This window comes from Oryzias melastigma, linkage group LG14, assembly GCF_002922805.2.
Source record: "Oryzias melastigma strain HK-1 linkage group LG14, ASM292280v2, whole genome shotgun sequence".
In the NCBI taxonomy this organism is placed as follows: Eukaryota; Metazoa; Chordata; class Actinopteri; order Beloniformes; family Adrianichthyidae; genus Oryzias; species Oryzias melastigma.
Window position 1 is genome coordinate 27936327 of NC_050525.1, and position 17442 is coordinate 27953768.

Consider the following 17442-nt stretch of genomic DNA (forward strand, 5'->3'; position numbering starts at 1 on the left):
TCACCAATCAGGAGTGAGGTTGTTGGAAGGCCACACCCCTACCACTTGAAAGTGACAAAATCTGGTCAAATGTTTCAATGTTGGGCATGGGAGCCAGCAGGCTCCGCCTACTTTTATTGAGGCATCTGATTGGTCAGTTTATCATACACAGTGAATGATAAGAACCTGAGTTCAGAAAAATGATCCTTTCTGTAAAGCTATAGTCTCAAGAACCACAGCGTGAGACGTGCTTTCTCAGATGCTCCAATAAAATGGCCGACTGTGGTCATGTGACCCCCTGGGTTGCATTGGCCTCATCTAAGACAGTTTTCAAGCTTCGCTGTCGCCGTCATCTCAACTTGACACCATGTCAACAAACGTGCAAAAACAACAAAAATGTGCAGCTAAAGTCTAAAATGGGTAGAATAAACTCTATTAGCTTCATTACTCAGAAAAAGTAGAAATTTGGAAATCTGAATGTATTTATACATGCAGCAGAAAGCAGCTGCTTCGGCGGGTTAAGTCTGTCTTTAAAAGCTTGATTAGACTTATCTAACCCGACATCGTGTGTTAACCAGAAAACAAGTTTTTCCTCAACAGCATGCTAATGTTCCGGCTCCCAAACAGAGATACAAACTCCCAGAGAACCCGATCAATAATAAAGAAACCTCTGGCACTGGAGGAGCTTTGTTAGAAGCAAACAGAAACTGGAATTAGGACCTGGCAACACATCTGAGGGCCTAATGCAAGCTGCAGTACGTTTACCCCGACCGGCTCTGCTTCTGTGGAGGAACTGGGAGCTAAAAGTTCACCAGAACTCCTGCTGGTTAGAAATAAATCTGTTTTTGTCGAACAAAATGTAAACAAACTGATTAGAGAGAAAAAAAACTCTAATAATCTTTGTTTAAAAAGAAAACATTTGACTTTTTATTTGTGGAATCAATGTTTAAGTTGATACGTTATTACTGATCAGAAACCAAACGAAATGTAAAAGATTTTTTTCAGGAAGAAAGACGATTTTGATTTTTTTCCCAACAAATTGTTGCTTTTTTATCTTATGTTCTTGATTTAAAATAAAACTTCAAACTCACTAAAGGAGCATCACTCTCCACTTTATTTACCATTAAGACAACAGGCTTTGTGTGCCGAAAAACAAAAAAAGAAACCCAAAAAACTAAATAATGTTCCAGAATTATCACTGACTGACACAACCCTGATTGAACTGTCTCATCAGGGGTTGTTGTAGGTCAGAGCTCTGCAAGCTGAGGCTCCAGGGCCACATTGACTCTTTTAGCTCTCCATAGTGGCTCTTTGGGTAAGGAAAAATAAAATGATCGAGAATCTAACTTTTAAAAGTTAGCTGATATTTATGGGTAAAGTGCTTGTGGAACACGGCTGCTGACATTACACCAACCCTGCTGTGCTCTACTAAAATTACTGTTTTTGCACAGATTTTAAATACTATCAAAACATTTCTCTATCTGCTCTTTTACTGTGTTTAAAACATAGATTTTATGCTGCATAACAGTGTTTATTGACTTTACAGGCATTGCAAATAATATAAATTCTATTAATATACTGTTTCTATTAAATCATGAACAATGTCAGGTTAACAGCAGTAGTTAGTGAGGAAAAGAATGACGACCTACGCTAGTAGACCTAAGAAATAACAAGAGAAAATCCCATTGGGTGGGATGATCTATGTGGAACAGGAAGACTTTTATTTTGAAAGGATGTCATGTGACTATCCGTCAAAAGTAAAAATGAATGAGCTTTTTCTTTGTAAATTCCTGGTTTTATTAATGTAAATAAAAAAAAGAAATATATTTTATATCAAAAATAACATTTTCAAATGGGTGAAATACAACGTTGTGGCTCCTACTTGGTTTTGATCAATGAGAAACAAGTTCTGCCTCTTTTAGTATAAAAGGTTCAGACTTGCTCTAAGCGAAACTGCATGTAGCAGCTTGTCACTATATGGAGCTGCGTGCAGTAGCTCACCGATGCATGCAGCAGCATGCATGTGCATGCATCCGTCTGCATTTTAAAGCTTCGTGTAGCTGCGTTCAGCAACTTGCAGCTCCATGCCGGAGCTTACCACAGCATGCAGCTGTGTCTCCATGCTAGAACTCTGGTCAGGTCATTTGTAGGACCGAAATTTCCCCCAAAACCCCAGCTGCACGCTTTAATACTGCTGCTTGGTCACAGCTTCACGCTGCACAAGCAACTGAAGACTTCCAATAACACAATTATTTGCACTCTGGGTAATGATGAGGACATGCCTCGGCCACGCCAACAGCTGCGCCTCACACAGTGATGATGGCGAACATGCAGTTAGCTGCAGAAATCTTGTTTTCATCTCACATATGTGCATCAGTTTAGGTCAAAGTGATACGGTGAAAGTTCAGCACTTGAACACCGTTTTTTGATCAATAAAATGTTTATTTAGTCATATGCTAAATATTTTGTGATTTCATTCTTAAGTCGCAGTAAACATATTTTCTCTGAGCTCTTCATTCCTCAAGGACATTCTCATCCATGTTTCGATACGTCTCATGGATGTTTTGGAGGTAAGAAGCTGCTTCATGATTGTTAAACTCTATAACCTTAAAAGTTCCTGTTCATGACACATCTGCAGCTTCTGCAGGAATCTGCTTCAACAGACATTTTAATGTCATAAAAAGTCATTGCAGAAAAGGATGAAAAATGTAGTGATTTTATGCTTTTAGTTTCCTAGATTATGATGCCAGCTCTGGTTTTATTTAGGACAGTGAACAAAGCTCAGTCTTTTCTGTTTTCTCCATCAATGAGTGGCCTAATTTGCACCTCCACTGCGTTTCATCACCGTCCAGCTGCTTTAAAAACAGTCTGAATCGGACAGGATCTGGATTCAAACTTAACACATAAGGAAAAGGGAGCTTTAAATGACTTAGAAAGCTTATGTTTATGGTTTTATTACATACCCTCCAGGCAGAAGATGTAAATCACAGCACAGATATTTGTTATAGAAGTTTGAATTTTCTTGTTTTGGACTCATGAAACAAGAAGTGTCTCACGTGGAAACTCAGTGTTTGGTTGATTTTCTGTCATCAGATTAAGTCTGTTAATTGGTGTGTAAAGTCAGCAGCAGTCTGATGGAGCAGAGATGTTGCTCATCAGCTCAGGAGAAGCCAGCAGGTGTCCATCACCAGGTGAGACCAACTCAGCAGCTGAGATGAGCACCAACCTGCTGCAGGTGGAAATGAAAAACAACTTTTTAATAAAGAAAAAACAAAATTCTACTGTAGTAGAAGTGTTTCTTCTGTTTACTTCATTAAAAGGATGATCTGGAGTTCAAGTCTAAACAACAAGATTTATGTTCTAAAAACTTTATTGGAAAGATATTCCAGTGAGTTCAAATGTCTAAAAAGGTCTAAATGTCATTTTTTTTACTTGAAGAAACCCTCATTTTTAAACATTTTACTGTCACAAACATTCCGCTCCTGCATTTTTCTCCTCTGTGTGGAATCGAGCAGACCACAGAAGACGCTCCACCACTGAACCGCCCCTCTCAGCCTTTGATGCCCGTCTGCCCACACCATTTATCAAGTGAAGCCCCGCGGGTTTGAGCTGAGGACACTTCTCGCTCTTCAGTCTCTGATGTTTGGAGGAAAGCATCATTTATTATCGAGAACAGAAGAGCAGGATTTCTGTTAGCGAGAGGGATCGTCCTCGCTGCCCGCTGAGCGGAAACAAAAGGAGCCGCTGCAGAGTGAAGCTTGAGAGGGAAACCAACGTTTGAGCGTTTTCTGAAGAACAAGAAACACGTTTGTTCCTCGTGTTCTGATGCTGCTGTGAAAAGTATGTTTTGCAATTCTTTAGATCATCTTTGATAAATGTACCAAATATTATGGACGCCACAATTCTTAATAAAAACTAAACGATATGTTACACCATTGAACATCATGAAGCAGTGAATCGTTACGTCCCTAAAGTATATGTCTTCTTAGTTTACAGTTAAAGTATCAAACGTGTTTCATGCTAAATTTTTGAAGGATTTATCATTTATTGTTTTATTTAATTACAAAAGACTTAGCATGAAAAACTTTTTTCATTGTATGTAGCTTATTTGGCAGATTAAAAAAAAAGATTTTTCTGATTTTTTCCATTTTAATCGTAAATTGACCCAAAACAAAACTGAATAGGGGGGAATGTGAATTTTTACTAATTAGGCAGTCATAGTATTTTTTCAATCATTTCATCTGTTTCACACGTGTCAAAGTCAAGGCCCGGGGGCCGGATCCGGCCCTCCAGATCATTTTATTTTATTGTTATTAATGACCCGATGTTATCTTGAGCTCATTTCTAACTTGTATAATTTTGACAAAATATATTTTTATGGAAAGTAAAATATTAAAAGTCATTTAAGGTTTAAGTGGATTTATTCTGGAATAATATTCCTGGATTTTTATTATTCATAATTATGTTAAAAAGTTACAGTCTTAAAGTTTTAAAGTTGACATTTCTGCAGCTTTTTGGACTATTTTGTAATTTAATAGGATTTTTTAGGCTATTTTGGAGTTAAGTTAATGTCTCAGCTACATGCTAGCTGTTTCAGCTAACCTCAGTTTTTTGGGGGTTTTTTTTAGTTTGCCGTACAAGAAAGAAAATAGGACATTTTTACTTGGGAAAAAAATATTTTTACTTTCTTGAGATTCAGCTTTTGCAGTATATTATGACAACAGCTTCATTAGGTTTGACTGCAGGTTTTGGAGGATTTTTCAGCCTAGAAAACATATTAAAAACACAGATTTTTAATCAGATTAAATTAATTTACACTTAAATTTTCTGATAGAACACAGAATTCATTATTCATTGTATATCATAAAAATCCTTCAGCATCTGAATATGCTGAACAGCTCCACACACTATCACACTACCACCACCATGCCTGAAAAGGTAGAGCTGGATGAAAATGCTCAAATAAAATAAATATATAAAACAATTCATAACTAGAAAAACATGCTAAAAAAAATTAAATCACACTTTAGGTTTATAAATATACATAATAGAAACATTTTTCTTGGTTTAGGGATGAATAACAATAAGGAATGATAGTTTTTGAATATCTTGTGTATTTTTTAGCAGAGAAATAAGTATTTGTTCTAAATTTTGCTCTTGATCTTCAATTTACCAGACAACGCTAACAGAAATTTTGTTCAAAATTTTAATCTGAGGTCATTTCTTGGATCTCTGCTGCAAAAATCTTTCATTATATGAATTTGTATCAAAAGCGTTGATGATTATAATAATACACCAGCCCAGAGAGTTCCCAATGAGCTCAGATTAAAACACCGGTTAAAATAAAACTAAATTCTAAACAGGAAAAAACAGGATTGAAATAAAATGCAAACAAGTTCATTTATAGTAAATTAAGTCTGAAGACTTGAATCTATGATTTAGAAATTGGTAGAAAATCCGATTAAGGGAATGTACTTATTTTAAAATGTTCAAACCTCCCATGTATCCTAAAACAGACGATTATTAAGATTCTTGACAACAAAATGGAAGCAGGCAGAATCATTAAAGGTTTTCTTTCAGCTGCTGAGTAAGAATCTTCATCAGCACAAATGCAGAACAAAGTTTTTTACTTTCCTGAGTCGGCATCCAGAAGTCTGTGGAGCTTTAATTCATGGATTTTTATGTTTCCAAAGAGAGCATCGGAGAAAAACTCACCAACTTCTTCTAAGTTACTTACGACTCACTATTGTCACTATTTATTGTGTTTTTTGTATTTATAACATAATAAAGCAGAAATTGCATGTTTTCTGCGTTTAAAAAAAACCCCACAAAATTCCTGAAAACTTGACAGTAATATTTAACTTCAACTGGATAAATAACTTGCAAATACTTGCAGTATATTTTTAAAGCCAGAAAAACATAATTAGCTTTTATTTTTTTATTTATTTATTTAAGGGGAGTGTAACAGTTAAAGAAAGCTGTGTGATATTTCCCCACTAAATTCTGCTAAATTAACTTTTAAAGATTATTGAAACAGTTTGATGTTTACCTTGTAGGAAACGGAACATTTCCGGGAAACATCTTCAAGGTCAGATGAGACCAGGTCCTCCACTGTGAAAACAATAAGTTATGTTTATTTTTAAAAATGAAAGTAATTCATGTAAATATATGAAAGAAACTGACCTGTTCTGATGTCAGCAGCGAGCAGGCTGCGCAGCAAATCTCCATCCAGTCCAGGACACATTCCTTCCTGTAACGGCACCATGGTCCTGCATGGCGTTGAACCACAAACCCGTTAGGATGCTCGGAGGTTTCAAGATAAAAAAAAAAAAGAAAAAATGTTCAGAGGTTTGTTTTTAGCTTTCAAGCTAACTTTAGCAAACTTTGAAACAAACTCTGAAGCCGCTAAACGCCTCCTTCTATAGAAATGTATCAATTAAAACACATTTAAATAAACAATAAACAAAAATGTGTATTTCCTCAAACTCAAATTTTAAGAAAGTTATAACGACGTACGCGCTAATAAGTTTCAAAAAACCTAAAGCAAATGAGCCGGACGTTGCCTTGTCGCTTGCCGTACACGCGAACATTCGCGCATTGCCTCTTGGGAAACGAAGTTACTTCACATGCATCGGCGATATCTCCTCAGAAATTGATTTAAGATAATAACTTTAAGAAACTAAGGCTGCATAAAAGTTGATGTTATAATGTACCACGCCAAGAATTTTAACATGGCTCTCCCCCTTAGTATATTATCTTTGCTTTTGTCTTTTACAGTAATTCTTAACATCTGTCACAGATAAAAAAAAAAAAAAGAACCTTTGGATTCATTTTTTGTGCGCTGTTCCGAATAAATTAATGAAATTGAAATTAAAATGAACTTTTAAAGGCAACAAAAACACATAGAACCACAGAAGATTTGAAATCTTGTGTATTTGTACATCAGCGATTCAGTATGTTCCAGAAAAAGTTACAAAATACGCAAATTTCCTTCATTTAGCACCAGTCATTTCTGATTAGCATCTGCCAGGACACCATTTCCCACAATGCATTGTTTTGTAGGCAGCATTGTGCAGTATTAAGGCAGCCACTGCTGTACCTATTTTCTTGTTGTGATCTCCTAGGTAGACGCCTTGCACCCGCCCCTTACTGGCGATATTTTTATGATGATTGACATGTGACGTCAGAGGAAAAACTACCCAACATGCACAGCAATCCAGACGATCTGCTGCTTAATGTTTCTAAGGCGATCACTTTTACTAATCAGGAGTTATCTTATTTGGAGACCCCTACTACTTCAAAGTGTGCTTAGGCTCCACCTACTTTAATTGAGTCGTCTGATTGGTCAGGTTATACCTTGAATAACTTAAAACAAGAGGATTATGAAGTCATTTAGTCTGGTTCTCATAAATAGTGTGACCATAAAAAAATAAACCCAGACAGCTTTCTGTCTCTTCTTATTTTCTGTTTTTGACCATCCTCTCTAAATAAATAAATCAAATCAATTTATTTATCACTTTTCTTGCTGAGTAACTGAAGCACCGTATTCAAAGCCACAAACCCACTTATGTAGCAGAAAGAATTTTTGTTTTCCATTCCTATTCTTGCACTGCTTCTCAGGTGTAATCTAACCCTTTGACCCTATTTTCTTTCCCACTAAGTAATGCATTTGTCAAGCAGCAACCCACCGCCCAACTTATCATGGTAAAGGCCAACGCCAGATTGGATCAGCAGGAGCGTTTCTCTGCTGCGTGACTGGGTGCTTGTCTGGTATTTCTCAGTCGGTTTGTCACACAGACCTGCGGGGGAAATCATTGGTGTAGAGTATTCGGAAAAGGCCAAGTGCCTTTTACAAAATAATTGACATGTGACTTAGAGAAACTTATCGCCATGTTGCTCCGACAAAGATCAATCAGTCAGATAAAGAAGCCACTGCTGGTGGTGAAATTTAGTTCATGCTGGAAGAATTGTGGATGAGACTGGTAAAGAACTTAAACCTTTAGGAAAAAGGTATTTTTTCCCAAAAATATCACCCTCACGTAATGTCAGTATAGGGTCTTCTTAACCTTAGTTGAACCAGACGACGGTGAAGAAAACATTTAAACTTTTTCTCCTTAATTATTTTTGCAAAATAACAAAACTTAACACCTTAAATGTACTCATTCTGGTAAGAAAAAGTAGTTAAAAAGCAGAACTCAAATGACTTAATGAACCATGAGCAATCTCACGTACACCAGCAGACATTAACCAGAGGAAAGGCTGTTAAGTCGACTCTAGCGTGAAGTCCATTTTACCTCCACAGCTATGATGGTCTTAATTACTTTTGCACACAGAGTCCTGGAAATAATATAGCAGGAAGTCCTAAATTAATGAAAATCTAAATGTTCTGACATTTTGTTGCATAAGTGTTCACAGTTTGAGTCTGAAGAGCAGAATGGGGAAAGGGAGCGTCCTCCACTCACGAGCAGGTGAGGTCAGAGAAGATTAGAGCAGCCAAAAGGAAAGAAAGTTTTTCATCTTCAGGTAGACCACCTATTAGAAAAATAAGGAACAACACCTCTGTGCTGCATCTGCAGGAAGCAAAAGTTAATAAAACACTTTGTAGTTTGAAGAAAACAAAGAAACTTTAAAAATAAATGTGGAAATATTGGTGAGAAAGGAAGAAAATCTGTGATCTATTAGCACATCAACCCAGAAGAAGATCATGTAATGGAAGGAATTAGACAACTTTAACAGAAATACGTAGTTTAGCTAAGGTCCCTCTTTCCTATACATTGTATTTTTAAATGCATATTTGTTAATTTATTGAGAGCAGCATTATGTAAACTTATTTTATAATGAAGTAATTTATTATATCTTTTACAAGAGCAAGAAGGTGGCGGCGCTTGATGTGGACGGCCGCTGTCCAGAGACATTTACACATCGTCCAATCAGAGCTGCTGCAGGTCGCAAATCCAGATGCTACCGGATTCAATTCAAGCTGTGGCCACCCAGTTTATCGCCAGATTTTAAAAACGGTGCCATCCTCACCTGTCACTGGACCGCCACCGCTCGACCTAGAAAGCTTCTGTCTGACCGACGTCAACTTTTAGAGATAAATTATCCTGCTGGCGCCTCCCAATTACGAATGCCGCCATGCGACCACCTGCCGACTTTGCTCAAAAACTTGCATTTAGGTCGAAGCGCGGTAGCGCTTTACAATGTGTGATCGTAGCGTTAAGCTGCGATTCATGTGATAAATTAGCGTTGGCCGCCCCTCTTTCACCACACGGCGAATTCGCTGCTCGCTGCCTGTCCAGAAATGTGTCCCTGAGCTTGACAATGTGGGAGGAGCTATCAGCAAATGTTTTTAGCCTGATCGCTACATGGAGTGGAACTGTGGACACTGTCACTTACAATGTGTGGGAGACACGGAGGGTATAGAGAGATCAGGTTTATTCATCGTGAAGAGTTCTTCAAAAACATAGGAAACAACGTCTCAATGTCAAATTCCTGCAATAATTCAAAGATTTTCTCAGTAATGGGAGCTTTTCTCCCACTCTGGAGGCTCTGTCTAAAGACGGTGCTTTTCGCTGTGACCCTATTTGAAGCCTCATTGTCCTGCATTTATCTGATAGGGAAAACAAAACAAAACAAAACAAAAAAAAACATAAAACCAGGGGACCTTTTTTATTATTGTCTCGATGAAAATACAAAAAATATCATAAAGTTAAGGAGGCTCAAGCGTCCTACAGCTGCTGTAAGTCTGCTGTTGTAGAAAGTGAATGAGCTCCACTGACGCCAGTCGGCTGGCTGTCCGGGGACCAGAAAGCCGCCCCGGATGCACCTGCCTTCACCCAACTGTAGACAGGACAGGCTCCAGCATCCCCCGGGTCCAGCGGGTAAAGAAAACTGATGGAAGGACAGAAACGCTTACATCGGATTAGTATTCCACTCGCTGACAGAGTCTCTGAAAATATCAGGTACCCAAAGATGAGTCCTGATTGGTAGATGGAATGCGGCGACATCGTCTGCCCGCCACTTAAATCAAATTACTGCCAGACCGCCACGCTGCGCCTGTCACTCAGATCACATCTGTACCATTGACTTAACATAGAAACTGGCCACTTCTGCTGCACAAGTCGTGATCGGTGCCGCCAGAGACATCGCCGGTGTTTAAGAATTAAAGCATCTTCATCCTTCTGTTACACTATTTTGTTTACTGACAAGACAGTTTTCATTTCTCCCTGATTATAGATATGTTGGAACTGTGGTGTTGAGGACTTCCTGCATCACTTCTGTGTTTCTGGAGAGTCCATCTGCACTCACACTGTGGTGAACTGCAGCACGATTCACTTGCAAGTAAACTAGAAGACAGTTTTAGGGTTTGATTTGCATCAGTTTCTTATCTGCCACAGAAAGCAAAAAGATAAAAACAGATGCAGCCCAAACATGTGAACCGTCTTAAAATACTCTTCTGTCCAGCAAACAGAAGCTGAGAGTTTTGGGGACAGATTTCACTGGACGCTCTGAGGTATTTCCATGAACCTCTGAATTTCTGAGGATAAACTTTTGAACTAAAGATCTGAACCGAGATCAGGATGTCCGAAAAACAAAATATTGCAGGAAGAGTGGAAAAAAGGAAGAAAACACATCCTCTCAACTGAATAATATCGATGAATATTTACTTACCTCTAAATATGCAGAAGCCAGCACTGCTTTAGTGACAGTCCCCAGCAGGATGACCCTTTAGGTGGGAAGAAGGGTCCAAAATAAATGTGGGGGAGCCAGTTAAGACAAAACAAAAAACGTGCAAATCAGAACCAAACAGCCTCTGGCAGCCAAAGGCAACATGTGAAATGCAGAGTGGCCTGGTATCTCGCCTCACAAACTGAGACTTTCACCTCAAACCAGATTTTATAAAACATTTTATCTGACGCCTGAGGAAAGGTTCTTCTTTGCATTTTGTGCTGGTAGTAATAAAAAAAAAAACATTGAAAAAAGGGGGAATACATTTCAGTGGTTTTATTTCCATAAAGAGAAAATACTTTTGAATAACAAAAAAATTCTTGATGGAATAAGAAAACCAATTATGTTGGCTTACTTATGACTCTTTAAGACTTTTGTCTTTTTCTTTTTTGTAAAAGGAACGAAAAGCTAATTAAATATAAACCCTGGTCACAACAAAACCCACATAAACCATGATTTTTTCATTAATTGTGAGACTATTCATTATTTACGGAGCCCCTAAAGGGACATTGTAGTTTTCTAAAGATTAAGGTGATTTTTTGTTTTTCTAAAACTTGAAGTAAAAAAACATTTTTCTTGTTACTAACTGGTGTGTACCAGATAGTAACTGGATATATTTTTCTAAAATTTAAGTAACAATTGTTTTTTTCTAAAAATTGAAGTAAAAAAGAATAAATTTTTCTGGTTACTATCTGGTGTACACTAGATAGTAGCAAAAAATGTTTCTTTCTAAAAATTGAAGTATTTTTTTTCTAAAAATTGTAGTGAAAAAAAAAAGTTTTCTCTTAAAATTGAAATAAAATTAACAAAAATCGGTTAACTAACTAGTGCACATCAGATAGTAATAATAACAATAAAAAAGTAAAATAAAAAAATAAATATATTTTTCCAAAAATAGTTAATATTGTTTTTTCTGATTACTATCTGATGTGCACCAGCTACAATCTGGTGCACATCAGATAGTAACAAAAAAAGATCTGAAATTGTAGTAAAAAAAACCCAATTTTTTTTCTAAAAATTAATGTTTAAAAATTCAGAAGAAGAATTCTGAGAATTGTGGTTACTAAAGTTAATAACTTCAATTTTTAGAAAGTTTTTTTTTTATCACTTACATTTTTTTATTATTAACTCCTTTATTATATAAGTGCAGAAAAAGAAATAACTAGAATAAATTCAGTCTTTGTGTTTCCATTTTGTGATAACTGTAAATAAAAGGTTCAAATGATGGGTTTCAAATGTTTCGAGTCATTTTTCTTTTGTCTCTGACTGCTTCTTTTAATATGTGTAATTGGTCTACTAAACTACAGAGAATTCCCAGCAGGTAATCTTCAAGCTGACATGCCTGAAGGCCAAAAAAAAGGAGTGAGGCGTCAGTATTCACTGCAGGCAGCGGTCAAATGAAAATAACGAACCTCGATTGCTACAAATTCATCTCCACACCTGATTATCTGTTTAATTCAAAGCAAATGCGACAGGTAATAAAAAAGAACAGATAGCTAAAGCAGAGAAACACGACCACTTTCACTTCTGTGATGATTTATCACATCCAACATATGATAAATGTTTTAGAGCACTGCCAGGCGATTTGCTCACTAAGGATGGCTTGCTTAAGTAGCAGGTAGCATGCATTGTTAGATAGCATTTATCAATAATGAATTAAATTTACTACTGCATACTAAGAGTGCTGAAATTATTCATTGGATTCTAAAGAGTTATTGATGTGGCAGAATGTGCACGCACTCCATCACTGCAGGAAGAGGAGGACGGTCTGGCAGACTCTGCAGCGTCCCCGTGGTTCAGCTGGGTATCCGTTTGGGGGAACGGGGAAATGCTGCACGCTCTTGTTTATGTATTCAACCTGGTCCGCTCTGGCAAGAACACGAGTTGGTTATTTATACGGATATGAATAAAAGGGATTTTTGTGGTGTTTGCAGCAACAAGTCTGATCTATAGCCCCACTCCCTCAGGAAAATGTTTACTGGGCACAAATGCTACTAAATTATTCTCACAGACATGTTTTCTGCTGTTTTTGTGTAAAATTAAAAAATACATCTAAAAGAAATGCTGCAGCTTTCAATGTTTGACTTAAACCCTCCAAAACCTCTTTTTTAAAGTACTCTTGAGAACATTTTCTCTTTATTTTCTATGTTCTATATATTTTCTCCTGTATGTTGTTTCCTTATATATGCATTAAAAACAAGTCTATAAACAAGAATTGTGTGAAAGTTAAAGAGCAAGAAACTATTCCACCTTGTCTAAATTCCCTTTACATGCATGAGAGAATCATCACTTTTAACCCTAGAGCACTATCGATGGGGGATTTTCACCCGAGCAAAAGTATGCACATGAATTTCAATATGTTGTATTTTTCTGAGTCTCACGTGTCCCAGGAATGGGTGGACCAAAGATCAAGTCTCCAGTAACATTATTCTATTTTTTATGATTTTTTTTCTTCTCAAATTCCTCATGTTTCGGCCATTTTCAAGCCTGTTGTATGTATTTATTTTCCATTTTGTTACATAAACCACAGTTAAAAAAAAAAAAACTACTCTAATTTATTTTCAGGTCATGCTTTACATCTAGTTTGTGGTTGCCTTTTTATTGCCTGAAAAGTTTGAGCCAAAAGTTTTACAAAACATAAACAAGCCAGAAATCCAAACCACTTTGGTTGTTTTCAGACTGGTAGAAACCATTTGGTCCAGATCGAGTCCTGAACCTTGTGTTTGGTCTGTATTCAGATTACTATCAAGCAAACTTTCCTTTTTCAAACTAAAGCTTGTAAACAAAACCATGTGACTAAAGATCTCTTCACTCATTGGTTAGGAATGACAAGGGCGGGGCAAAGCAATTTGAAACAGAAATGATGGAAGTCCTGCGCTTTGTAATCCTAGTCGGTATAGTTCACTTACTCAGACTGAGTAACTTTGGACGTCTGTATAAACGATGGAGGTTTGCTGTTCAGACTGAAGAAACTCAGAGTGAGCTCAGAAGTCCGAGTGGAAACGAACCGAGACCACCTCAAAAGACGGGTCAGAGAGCGGATCCTGGTCTTGAACCAGAGTCCACTTGGATGTATTCAGACTGACGATCCTGCGTCTGAACTCCTTCACTACTCATTATACCGAGTGTTCACCATTTTCTAGTGCTGTCCGAGTCCACTAATTCCAAAATCGAGTCCACTCGAAATTTCCCAGAGGTCTCTGCAAAAAACTAGCGCGCGCCGATGCTCACTAGATTAGCGAATATAGACCACAATGCATTGCGGTCGAACAATTTTGAACAAAAAATGTAATTTCTGAATAAACCATCGACGTTCTCATCATCAGAACACAATTGAGTCGTAAATAAACCTCCTGAATTGTTTGTATTTATTTAATTTCCACTTCGTAAAAGTGGCAAAAGAACGATAGTGAGCATCGTGTCTGAATCACCTTTGGATTCCTGGGCACCACACAGTCCCTCACTATATAGTTTTTTAGTAGTGAGGGTATGAATTCAGACACTCCTCCAGATCATCGGGAACAAACTCGGGTTCACTTTAGGCGAAACGAATGTGTTCAGTCTGAATACAACAAAAGACTCAAACATTCTGGACTCAGGTGAGAAATCAATGAAGCAACAAGAAGAAAATCGAAGCCAAAACAACAACATCAATGTTCAGGGGAACACGTGTGTTGGTTTGTGGTCTCTGAATTTCCTTCATAAAGGAAGGAGGTTCATGAAGTCCCTAAAGGCTGCAGCTCATTTAGGATTGTGGTTTGTTGTTATTGTGTTGATTTATTTTATTATTTTACCGATCTCAGTTAGATCTGCATTTTTATTCAAATATAATCATGGTGTCCTTCCAGCTTCAGAATCCTCTAATCTCACAGGAAACAAAAGGTCTGTTTCATGACCTCCTCCATGTTTCACTGTCACCAGTCCGTCTTTCTGGTGTCATCTCTCAGTCTGTCACACAGAAAGCTCTCCATTCAACACACAGAAGTGGAAAGTAGGACGAGAAGAACGAGGATGTTCTCTTTTCAAAATAAAACCCCACCTCTGGACTGGGAGTGAGTTCTGGATCTCCTGAGACGCTCAGATCTGCTGCACTTCTGAAACATGTTCTGCTGGAACATCAGAAGCAGCAGAACTGCTTTATCTGCAACATGTGCATATATGTCCACTTCCTTTCAACTTAAAGAGCTCTCTTTTCATCAGTGTATTCACATCAGATGCTCTTTTCATCGTCTTCATTTATCCGTTCATCAGTTTGCTTCAAGATACTTGATATTTGTCATAAACCATGAAGAGGAACATTTAACTTTAATGGAAACGTGATTCTAATTACTAAATCAATTAAAGTCAAACACACCGTATAAAGATTTCCTTTTGCTTTTAACATTTTGCTCTAAAAAAACTCCTGCCTGTTCATTGGGAGTCTGAGAGTCGTGCTTCTGTAGTCAAAGGCAGCTTATAAAAGCCGATCTCGGCGTTTTCAGTAACAGAAAGGCTTCTTTCATGAGCTCACTGGTACGCCATGACCTACAAGCTGAGCTAAGCTCTTTCTTCTCATGTTTCTTTAACTCTTCCCTTTGGAACATAATATTAATCTCATTTATAGTGGCTGCATTCAAAGGCGGCAGCAGGTAACCCCGTCAGCCACGGCGGAATAAATGTGTCTTTAGAAACCCGATTTGATCTCTGGGTAATCCTGATGTCGACAAGATGCTTTTAGCCGTCTGCAGATACGGAGGTTTTGTTGCTGCCGTTTTGATCTCTTTCAATAATGCATCTGTGGAAATATTGTTGGATGGAGTTCTCTGAGGAGGACTTTCTTCTCTCTTTATTTCCTGATAAAGACGATTGAATGAGTTCATGGCTGTCCTACTTTAAGCTGTTTTTAGGAGGGTATCTATTATATCTGATTCCCAAAGCTTCACCTCATTTTCCTCTGAGTTACACAACAAAGAACAAAACCGCTTTGTTTGGTGAAGAGTTAGAATCCCACATTGATCTTTTTTCTCCAAAGTAATACCAGGTAGCTTCAATCAAAGGAGTCAAAATGTAATTTTTTTGTTAAAAAATATACTTTTGGAGCTTTTAATTGTAATATAATGGTTGTTCTGCACTATAAACAATCCCCAAACAATATTTTTGATCTGTTCACTCATTTCTGCTTTCTGAGCACCAGCCCCTCCCAGTACACCAAAACGAGCGGCTTCTCAAGAGCTGATGTCACAAATTGAGAACAGACACAACATTGTGCCGGCCCACCTCCACCCCATTCTCCTCCTGGCTCTTCGATTGGCGTGGTCCTGCCTCAACACCATTAGCGTCTGGGCTCTGGGGCTCTTCACCTGGTCCAGGTGTTCCTCCTCCTCCAACTCATGCGGTTCTGCCTTGTACGGGGGGGTCTCTTCACTTGGCCCAAGGTCTTCACTAGCAAGCAAGATTTCTCCAGCCCAGAGCCAAACCACCAAGACTTTGATTTCATTCTAAATGTTTAACAAATATCTTCACAACTACATTTTTAAATTCGACTTTCGAGTTCTCTCCTTATTGAAATGTTTTAGGATGATGCTATGAGGAACGGTGTCTGTGAATATCTCACTTAGAATGTTTGACAGATGATGCTGAGAAATAAATAAGGTTTATTTATTGTGAAGAGTTCTACAAAAACCTCTGTTATTATATCTCCATGTTTAGATTTATTTGATTATTATTAAAAGATTTTCCCAGTACAGGGGGCTGTGTCTGTATGACAGCCGCCTCTGCAGTGTTTCTGTGTCTCTGTGTCTGTATGACAGCCGCCTCTGCAGTGTTTCTGTGTCTCTGTGTGTGATTCTTGAGGGCTGACTGTCTCATATTAACCTGAGGGGAAAAAATAAAATTAGGAGACCTTTTTTTTTTTAAATGTCTGAGATCCGAGCCGGCAGCCTCTGCCTCCCGCAGCAGCTCTCTGTCTGTCGGCATATCAAGGAAGTGAGCTCCACCGCGTGAGAGAAAGCTGCCAATCTGTCCAGAGCTTATCCCGCCTTCACCCTAAAGTAGCTGAGAACCTGCAGCTCTAACGGGTTGATGGAAGTTCAGGACAAAAACGCTGACTTTGGATTAACATTCTACCTGCTGATCGAGTCACTGCAAACATCACATGCCCTGATTGCTCCTGACTGACAGATGGTGGTGACCTGTCAAACTTCCGATATTTAAATTTTGGCAACGCCGCCTGATTCGCACCACGTCGCTCAAATTGCGGCGCATGACTTCAGATGGCCTCATGTCCAGCCGGTTCCATTGACTTAACATTGAATCTGCATTTGCCGTGAATGCACCTTAACTCAATACCCCGTTGTCCCTGGAGCTCGCATGTTCACAGGGGGGGGGGGGTGTCACCAACACACAGACTCACAGATGAGAGGATCTTAAGGTTCACTTCCCCTGAAGTCCTTATCTCTGATTTACTTCAAGTCTTTGAACAATAGAATTCTGAATAAAACATGAAACCCACTTTGTTAAAAAAGGCAAAAAGGAAGTGTTAACTAGCAAAGAACAAGTCAATAAAGAGCAGCAATTAAAAGGCTATAGAAGTCATACAGACCTAAAAACAGGATAAAAAACATTTATAGAAATATAGATAAAACAGTTCTAAAATAAAATCCTTCACTTTGCTGCTCAGCTAGCGGTGATCAGCCCCTAGCTAGCAGGGCGGCGGCTCAGCCGGACCAAACCTTTATCGATAGTGAACTTAGAAGA

At 38.1% G+C, this 17442-nt stretch overlaps 1 protein-coding gene across 1 annotated transcript in view; it reads right to left on the minus strand.

Moving 5' to 3' along the window:
• Nucleotides 1–7656, minus strand: part of rad51d (RAD51 paralog D) — a 20412-nt gene extending 12756 nt beyond the window's left edge. Inside the window, exons 1-3 of the mRNA XM_024264324.2 lie at nt 6496–7656; nt 6163–6248; nt 6029–6090 (exon numbers count right to left, since the gene is read on the minus strand). Of these exons, the coding sequence (XP_024120092.1) occupies nt 6029–6090; nt 6163–6248; nt 6496–6569 (222 nt within the window). The 5' untranslated portion in view covers nt 6570–7656. The remainder of the gene's footprint in view (nt 1–6028; nt 6091–6162; nt 6249–6495) is intronic.
• Nucleotides 7657–17442: the final 9786 nt, after the last annotated feature.